Source organism: Charadrius vociferus, unplaced genomic scaffold, assembly GCF_000708025.1.
Source record: "Charadrius vociferus isolate BGI_N301 unplaced genomic scaffold, ASM70802v2 scaffold932, whole genome shotgun sequence".
NCBI classification, from domain to species: domain Eukaryota; kingdom Metazoa; phylum Chordata; class Aves; order Charadriiformes; family Charadriidae; genus Charadrius; species Charadrius vociferus.
The window spans coordinates 300,235-309,535 of NW_009647299.1; the positions used below are offsets into that span (position 1 = coordinate 300,235).

The following is a 9,301-nucleotide window of genomic DNA, read 5'->3' on the forward strand; positions in this document are numbered from 1 at the left end:
GGAGAGGAGAGGAGAGGAGAGGAGTCATGATCCACCTCTGGATCTTGGCCAGGAGAACATCTGCCGTCTTCGTGGCGTCACCAAGCGAAGTGGCCTCGGGATCAGCATTTGGGAGGACGCACGGTGTCCAAACCGGGAGTGACACGGGGAAAGAAACGGCAGAGATGTGCCATGGCTGCGGGAAGGGGCAGCGATGGGAGACCGCAGGCAGGAGGGACTGCCGGCTGCAGATCGGGCCAACAGCGCTGCCAGACCCGTCCAGATCTGGATGAAAAACCACCACCAAGGAGCGGTGGTTTTTCAGTCAAAAAAGTGTGGGAAGGGAATTTTATTTATTTTATTTTTTTTTTTTAATGCCAAAACATTTCTTTTTGACATTTTCAAAATGCAATTTGTAAACTTTTCCAAAAGGCATTTTGCATTTTAAGTTTGAGGAAAAGAAGAAAAAAAAAAATAAATAATCCCTGGGAGGTAAAAGAGGAGTGGAAAAAAATACCCAAAGAAATGCAGCTAAAACTTTTCCTGCCGTGTCGATCAAGGGTTACCCATTGACCCACTTTTCCTTTCACCCGGGAAATTTTTCCTCCTCTTCATACTGGTGCCAAAAATCCCACCTATTTCCTACGTCCTTTTTGGTTCTCCTCTATTTGGGTTTCCCCCTCCACATTTCCAACCCCGTCCCCCAAACTTCCCCGTCCCTGAGACCCGTTTTTTCCTCCCCGTTCAGCTGCACAACGAGACGACGACGGGGCAGGCGGTGACCGTTGAGCTCTTCCTCACCTTCCAGCTGGTCCTGTGCGTCTTCGCTTCTACTGACGAACGTCGGGAGGACAACCTGGGCTCTCCTGCCCTGTCCATCGGTCTTTCTGTTGCCGTGGGACATCTCCTTGGGGTGCGTAGAACGGGCTAAAACACAGTTCTTGTTAGGTTGTCTTCGCCTTGATGCCCAAAGCCCGCTTGGCCGCGTGCTCCAGGGTGGACGGGGGATTTGTAACTCCTGTGGTGCCCATGGATTTCCAGCGGATAGAGGGGAAAAATCCCACCAAAGCCATAACGGAGCCATAGCCTGAGCTCGCCTTTTATTGGGCATGAAAAAAACTCAACCTGGCGGGCTCTGCTGCTCCTGGAGACCCGTAGGGAGCTGGCGGGGATCAGTGGGGTCTTCTGTCCTCCAGTAAATGCGTCAGTGAAGACCATGATAAGACTGGGATGGACACCCAGGGAAATCCCTCCTGGGTGACAGACCAAAGCAGCCCCCGACCCTCCCGGCCTCCCCGTGCACGCTTGAAAACCGCGATGTTCACACCGCATCTTCCATCCTTAACGGTCTGCAAGCACACGTGTCTATGGGACAATTCTTCTCCCACCCTCAGTGGCAAGGAGAAGCGATTTGCTCCAGGAAGAGGCACAGCAGGAGCTTGTCCCCGCGGTCCCGCACACGTCACCCATCCTGCAGCTGAGCTGCAGCGTGCGCAGGACACATGCGCTCGCACCAAAGATGTGCCAATGCAGACAACTCATCCCCGTTGACTCAGGTGCTGGGAGCTGTTCGCGTCCCTTTTCCTGGAACCGGCACGCTGGAGGGTGAAACAGCAGCTCAGTGAAGGAGTTGTGCTAATGACACACCAGGATTTTTTAAAATGTGCTAAAAGGGCTTAATGCTAACGATGTGCGGTGTCTCCTCGCAGATCCGTTACACCGGCTGCTCCATGAATCCAGCCAGATCTTTCGCCCCTGCTGTGATAGTCGGCGACTTCAGCGACCACTGGGTAAGAAGTCGGGTCTACGAGGTGTTTTGGTGGGATGACCCCCCCCCAGAATTAGCCGTATTCCTAGAAACCCACAGAGCCAGCCGGATTCCTGGCATTTCCATGCCACCTCCCAGCTGGAGGGGAGATGTAGAGATTAGCAAAAGGAGGTGGGGCTGTTGGGTGCTTAATTGGCTTGTCTAAGCAGGGTGCGTTGCAACAGGAAAAGGGCGTGTGATTTGTTGACCATGACCTAACAAAAGAAGCAAAACCAATGGAGCGTGGAGCTCTTCTTGCCGGTCCTGGGAACCTCTCCTGGTTCCAGTTGGATCTGGGCGCACATTTTCCACCAGCTCCTTGGGGAACACCCCCAGGCAGTTCCACCTGCAAAGAGAACATTCAGAGCCAGAGCCGTGGTGGTTCAGGCTGACGTGACCGGAGGTGTCCAGCCCAAGCTGGTAGCTTCCTCCTGCCTATAGTGATGTGTAAATGGGTAGGAAGACACTTCTCCAGAGGAACCCAAATCATTGAGTGTGCTCACGATGGGTCTATCATTAGTGAAGATCACACAGCTCTCAACAGAGGAGGAAGGACAAAGAGGTTGGTTAGGTATATTCAGGCACGACAGCAATGGAGGAGAGTTGAGGTCAACAGCGATGGCCAAAGCAGAGATGGCTTCCGCATTTTGCTCCCAGTGTGCACAGAGTAGGAAGGAACATAAGCCCCCTGCTATGCTCTTCAGATACCGTGGTTCCTCTGCGTCCTCCAAACTCTGGCTGGTTTTTGCTCAACCGATTCTTCTCTTTCACTTTTTCCCAGGTCCCTTTTCCCCAGGTCTTCTGGGTGGGTCCCCTGGTTGGGGCAGCAGCAGCCTCCATCATCTACAATTACATCCTCTTCCCACAAGCCAAAACCTTCTCGGAGAGACTCGCCATCTTCAAAGGCTTCGAGCCGGAGGAGGACTGGGCAGAGCGCGAGGTCCGTCGGCGGCAGTCGGTGGAGCTTCACTCCCCACAGACCCTGCCGAGGGGGATGTCTGAGAAGGTGTAGCCGAACCTCCTCCCAGGCTGAGAGAGGAGCTGGGGAAAACTCGGGCATCCGTTTTAGAGACGGTGTTTGCTCAGATGAGAGTTTCACCTCTCCCCTCTCTCCCTTCATTTTTGCCGAGGGACTAATGTTGACTCATCTCTTGGGGAGATGCACTGTGATGACCCAACCCACCTTCTGTCACCCAGCTCTCCCCAGGGCCGACGGTTTTCTGATATTGGGGGAAAATGTCATTAAATCAAAACCACCAGTGTAGCAACAGAGGACGCTGGGATTCCGCCCTCGGCCGGCTCCTTCCCCGTCCCCCTTGCAGAACTTCGCGCGCGGTGGAGTTTGTTGCTCTTCACGAAGAGCTGCGAGGCACTGCCGAGGGCTGTTATTACAGCCATTTGCTGGGTGTGGAGGTTGCCACCCGATGCCTCATTGCTGCTGAGCTCCGCTCACCCGTCTCCCATCTCTTCTCACTGCTCGGCTGTTTGCGCACAGGAGCGCTCGCTCCCCACCACAACTATCCGACACACCGCAAGTGTTGCTGCTGCCATTTACAACCGCCCAGGGGACGCAAGATGTCCTTCGCTCGCCTGGAGGCTTTGCTGAGAAGACAGGACTGGAAGGACATCCTTGAGTCCCTGCTGACCCCATTGGGGAGCTCTTGCAACTGCTCTCTCCTGTGACAATGAGAAACCTGATTTTCATCCCAAAGTCATCCGCAGCTCGTTTGTTCTTGGACCAGCGTTGTCCTTTAGCTTCGATGCTTCACCTCTCCCCGGTTTTTGCTTTCATTCCTCTGTTCCTCTTCCGCTCTGATTCATAGCTGAGTAACACAAAGCGTTTCAGGTGTGATCTTCTCCATCGCTTGCTTCCTACAGCCCAGACCTTTTCCATGGCTGCATCACGCCAAAGCCTCCTAACCATCCCACCCCCTTCTTCTGCTACGTCAGGACCTGGTTACGGTCCCCAGCTCAGTCAAAGACTTTGGGTTAGTCTTTGGGATGCAGCTTTGCCCTTTCAACCACTAATCTAATCCCTCTTCTGGTACTTATCCTAAAAGCCATACATTTCTGGCACGACATCCTAGCGCTTGTTTTTCTGCTGGTGATGTCTCCCCAGCGCTGCACCGTCACAAAACGTCCTCACCGCATCCAGGCTTTTTCTGCTAAGGCTGTTCATGGAAATATTCCATAAGATTGGACCCAGTTCCAAATCATAAGGGACATTACTGACCATTTTCCTGCCTCTGACTGTTTGGACATGGAACTACCGCCAAATGATGCTCTTCTCTTCCCCTTTATCCGCTGCGCTCTGCTTGTACCGGTCTCCTCCTCCTTTTGAATTCATAATTTCCTCTGTTCCTCACTCTGCTCTTCCTCAAACATGCGCTAACAGCTATTGCTGGAGAGAAAAGGGGTGAAAAAAGCTTTGATCTGACCCAGACGAGGTGTTATCGTGGTGTTCATTTCACGACACTGTGCTGCGAAACGGGGGGGGAGAAACGCTATCACAGATACCGAATTTGATTTGTTGCAGCCGAAGGTCCCCGTTAATCTACTGGTCAATTAGTGCGAATATCCCCAGAAGGCGGCTACTGCAGTGCAGCAGTTTTGGCGCTGGTTTAACCCATTCTCTGCCACAACAACAACAACAAAAAAAAAAAAACCATAAACCAATTCTGGTCCTCCACTTTGTTCCTTCAAAGGAGCGTTTGAGTATTATTTCGGAAAAGGCGTTTCAAAAAATCTGCCCGTTCTCAGCAACGGGGGTTAAAATCGTGTTTCCGATCAATCAGAGTGTAAAACTGTATTTAAATCGCCAAATACTCGGGTTTAAGTCAGCTTGCGTTTTCGTACTTTCCAAAGGAAGACAAATCCACGTATGTCAGGAAAACCCAAAGAAGCTTACCCAGAAGTTATCCTGCCAATGATCTGCCGTAAAAAATGCCATACAGCTGAATCTTTTTCAGTTGTTTTGGGGTGGTTTTTTTTTTGTGCCAACGTACAAGTTAATTACGTGCCTCTTCCCCTTCAGATCGAAGCATTTAAGTTATTATTTACCCCGACAATGTTTAAGGCTCACATAAACTGCACGGGGCCCCAAAAGGAGTTTTGATGTCTAGGGATTACTGTGCTCTTTCAAATAAAGTGCTTTCAATTCGCTTCTGTCTGCTGAATTAGTGTATCCGAATCAAATAATGAGACATTTATGGGCATATAATATATATAAATTGACCTCCCACACCCTAAATCCCACAGCCACCGGTGCAGCGCAGCCCCGTCCGGCTCCGAGCGCGGCTGCCTCGTGCCGACAACCTCTCGATGTGCCCAAGTTGACGTTAAAAGAACAACCCCGGTCTCCAAAAGAGGGACGTACAAAATAAAGACCGTCCCCGCCTCAGCGTCCCTTGGGTGCTCTGATTTCTGACCCCGGCCGGATTCTGCCCTCGGCACACCAGCGTTAACACCAAACCGTCTCACTAAACCGGATTTTCGGATGTCTCGAGCAGCCGAAGTCCTCCCGGGTCGATCTAACGCGAATTCACCTTCTCTGCGGGGTTGCGTCACTGCCTTCAATGACACTTCCAAAACTTGCACCGTCAGGAAACCGAGCCAGTCATTCCAGATTTACACCGGCGCAACTCGAATTAGAGGGCAGGGTCGGCAGCCCAGAGATCAGAGCTGCCACAGACCAACCTAAAACCTCACTAAATTGATAACACTTTGTATATTGGACCTCAGCGGGAATGCTTTGAGCCAGGATTTGAAACCAGCCAGCCCTGCCTGCCCACGAGCTCATGACTTTCCACAATAACGATCTGCAATATCTATTGCACCATACATTAAGCTTTATTGGGTTCATCATGGACCTGGGGTAAATGGTACGATCACGAAATCAAAATGAAGATCACGGTACGATGTGTCTCAGGTCACATTACTTCTTACGTCCTGCCGCCACGTGAGACCACAAGGCTTTCCTTCACCTCCCGTCGTCCCACCTCTGAGTTCTGGAGGTCCTCAGCGTCACCAGGTTTGGGGCGGTCATTCTGCAAAGCCCTACAGGATCCTTGGGGTGCTGTGAAAATTCAAGAGCATTTTGGACGCACCCAGATCCCTTCCCTTGACTTTGCTGCCGCGTTCAGCCCATCCCATCGCTTTAAGACACCAATTAAACGCCATAATACCGTACGTCTTCAGCAGAAATATGTGATTTCTCAGCAACGTCATTTGGACCGCTGGGTGGTCACCCAGGGCACAGTCACACGGTTCCCTAAGAGGAAAGCTCTGGTGAGCTCCTCATCCCACCGGGTCTCCAGGGGCCCAAGACTACACGGCCCAAACGCTGCTGTGTCTCAAGACCTGGAGATCTGGAGAGGCTGCTGGGATGAGCATCCTGGGAGGTGCTCCGCAAACCAAGGCACCACAATGCTTCCCAAAACAGCGACCCTACCCGGGGGAGGAAGGACAGATGCAAAAGCTGAGAGGGATGTGCAAAAAGTTGTTTGGACAAGTATCATCGTCTTCTCAAGCGAAGGAAATCTCCCCTTCTGGTCGCTCCTGTGCCTTCAACATCAGCCGTTCACCATCGACCTGGAGAACGGCGTCCTGGTGCCTTTTACGGGCGCCTTGGAGTGGGCAGCGAGACGTTCCCTCGTTTCAGCATTTCAGGTCCATGAAGGAGGGTTGCAACACTTGCCGATTTTTTTCCCCTCGTGCGGAGGCGGGTGAGAGCAATGTGAAAGCATCCAAATCTCTGCTCTGAATAAAGCTGAGGTAGCCTGGCCTGAGAGCGCAGAGCTGGAACCCAGCGCCTGGATGGTTCCAGGTTGGTTCCTGGGTGGAATGGTTCCCCACCACAGGGCTGGAAATGAAGAAAGCACAGGGCCTTTTCTGGGAGAAAAGAGAAAGAAAATCAACCCGGCTTGGAGGACACCAAACCCACCGTATCTTGGAAAAGATGCTGCGGGGCGAAGCGCTTCACTCCCGTAGAGAAAGGTTCACGCTCGTAGGACAGAGAGGAAAAGATCACAGCACAGCTTCAAACCTCGGAGATCAGAGCCGGGTTTTCCGCTCTGAATTTCTTGGCCTGACCTTGTACGGATCCTCCAGGTCGGGATCTTCAGGGCCATGTGCACACTCAGCTCCCATCTGGCACCTGCCTTGCAATGGCACGACCTACCTAGGATAAAGGCACATCATTATTTTTATGGATCTATTTATATAGGCAGAAATATTTCCCAAGCATGTTTTCCTTGATGGGAGACGCCAGGAGGCCAAATCCATCCGGGAGAGCAAGAGGAGGAGGTACGGCCAGGTATGTTCTGGGAAAGGACCACAGACCTTCTCAGAAGGCGGATGGTGTTCCACGGGGGAAGCCAAACACCCAGCTCGTTCCTTTACCCTCAAGCTTTTCAGCGAGTCCCCTTTCACAAGATTCCACCAAAGGGTCCGGATGCAGGACCAGAGGCTCTGCTTCAATTTTCAGCCTCATTTTCCAGGAATACAGACAACCGAAAGAAAAATCACACGTTTCTCCAGAGGCCACCGAGCGCGAGTGTCTTTAGCTCCGGGTCTGATGCAACAAGGGATGCTACCGCCGGGAGCCTCTTTAAATCCTTATCAATATATACTGTCTGCGTTTTTCATTTGAGAAATTTCTTGGTGCGTTTGCTCCGGGTCTCAGCGGCAGAAATGGGGGGAAAAACTGATTTTCCAGCTCACCAAGGTAACCGGCTCTCCGCACGTTGCCACCAATATTTTGCTCCGCGAATTCTTGGGCTCTGGGAGCCGGGTGATTATGCAAGAATCTGAGCTTTTAAGAGCTTCCAGATTCCTCTCCGTTGAGTTATTTACGGCGTTTATAGGTGCTTCGGAGCCCGGTGGAGCCTCCGGTTCCCCTCTGCCTTGATGCAACTCAACCACCTCCACCCCAGGGATGTCCCCGGCTCTCCAGCCGGCTCCGTGCCCTCCCGGCAGTGGCACAGCGGGGTGGCATTGCCACGGCGGAGAGGGGACATCGCTCTCCCGGCGGCAGCGCCCTCCCCGCATCACCGCAGCCGGTATTCCCACATCTGCTCTTTGCACTCTCGAAGGGAGACGGCGCGGGCAAAGGCGACGTTTCCGCGGCAAAGGCCGATATCGGGCGCCGATAAACGGCTGCTGGCCCGTAGGAATTCCAAGTATTTCTCCAGATGAGCGGACGAGCAGCCTCTTAGCGTCGCTGGTGCGGGTGGCTTTGCTGGAAAGGGCTCAACCCAAGAATCCGGGCGCCGGCGATTCAAGCGCGGCTTTCCTCCTCTGTCATCCCCTACGGGTCTTTCTTTTTTTTCTTTTTTCTTTTTTTCTTTTTACTTGCATGAGCTGTGGAGTAAGAATCTGTGACACTCCAGTGCTTTAAATCTGTGCACATGTTTTAATACAGTCTAATCCAAACTTATTTATTGGTAAATGCATGTGATTATGGAAAGATCATATCCCATTCCCGTGGAAGTTGGAGAGAGCAGCTTTTGCCAGAGTAAACGCTTACCTCCAGTGAACAAATCCTTGCTATGGAGATGTCTCCCTTTGTTGCTCTAAATGCAACAAAAAGCTTTCCTGAAGCAATGGAATAAAGTTTTAAAATAGAAGCACGTATTAGGATCAGTCAAGACAGAGTCTTTTGAGTTGGACGAAAGAGTAGAATTTGGAACAAAGCACAAATAGTGGAAGAAGAATTAGATCAGACTCCATTGGGCTTTTCATATAACCGGCCCTTTGCTTTCCCTGCTACACATCATTATCCCCACGCGACGATTTAATGACGGTTTCCACGCGAATTACTCAGGAAGGATGCTGGCGCTCCCCTTGCAGACCAGCCCCAAAGCGCTTGCATCCATTGGTACGCCGTAGAGGCCGTCAAGTAATTTCTAAACGAAGAGCAGAGCGATGCTGTAATTAAGCATTAACACTATTCAGCACTTAAATAGCATCATCCCTGTTTACAGACTGACGGGTTACAAGGTCACGGTGACCACCCAGCTCGGCGCAGAAGCCACCCAGGGCTGGAGGACACCTTCAGGAGTGGCTTCTCAAGCCAAAGCGGTGGGACGGCAGTGGAGGACACGGAGACACCCCCAACGTCGGTCTCAGAGGGGGTTTTTTGCTCCAAAGCCGTCAGGCTGCCAGGGGAGGCAAAAGCCTCGTTGCTCCAGGGCAGGAGAAGGAGGAAACACCATCAGCCTCAGACCAGCAAGAGGAGTCCCTCAGGCTTGAAGGGAGGGCGGAGGGGTGGGTTAGGGACGAGGAATCCTGGAAAACCCCGTCCGAAACGCCCGTAGAGAGACATCACAGAATCACAGAATCCCAGACTGGTCAGGGTTGGAGGGGACCTCTGGAGAACATCTAGTCCAACCCCCCCACCAGAGCAGGGGCACCTCCAACAGGTTGCAGAGGACGGCGTCCAGGCGGGTTTGGGATGTCTCCGGAGTGGGAGACGCCACCACCTCTCTGGGCAGCCTGTGCCAGTGCTCCACTACC

General features: G+C 52.3%; 1 protein-coding gene across 1 annotated transcript in view; it reads left to right on the plus strand.

The window, feature by feature from the left end:
- The window catches only part of AQP2 (aquaporin 2 (collecting duct)), a 5,732-nt gene extending 2,899 nt beyond the window's left edge, over window positions 1–2,833 (plus strand). Inside the window, exons 2-4 of the mRNA XM_009880043.1 lie at window positions 728–892; window positions 1,689–1,769; window positions 2,583–2,833. Of these exons, the coding sequence (XP_009878345.1) occupies window positions 728–892; window positions 1,689–1,769; window positions 2,583–2,798 (462 nt within the window). The 3' untranslated portion in view covers window positions 2,799–2,833. The remainder of the gene's footprint in view (window positions 1–727; window positions 893–1,688; window positions 1,770–2,582) is intronic.
- The last annotated feature ends 6,468 nt before the right edge of the window (window positions 2,834–9,301 follow it).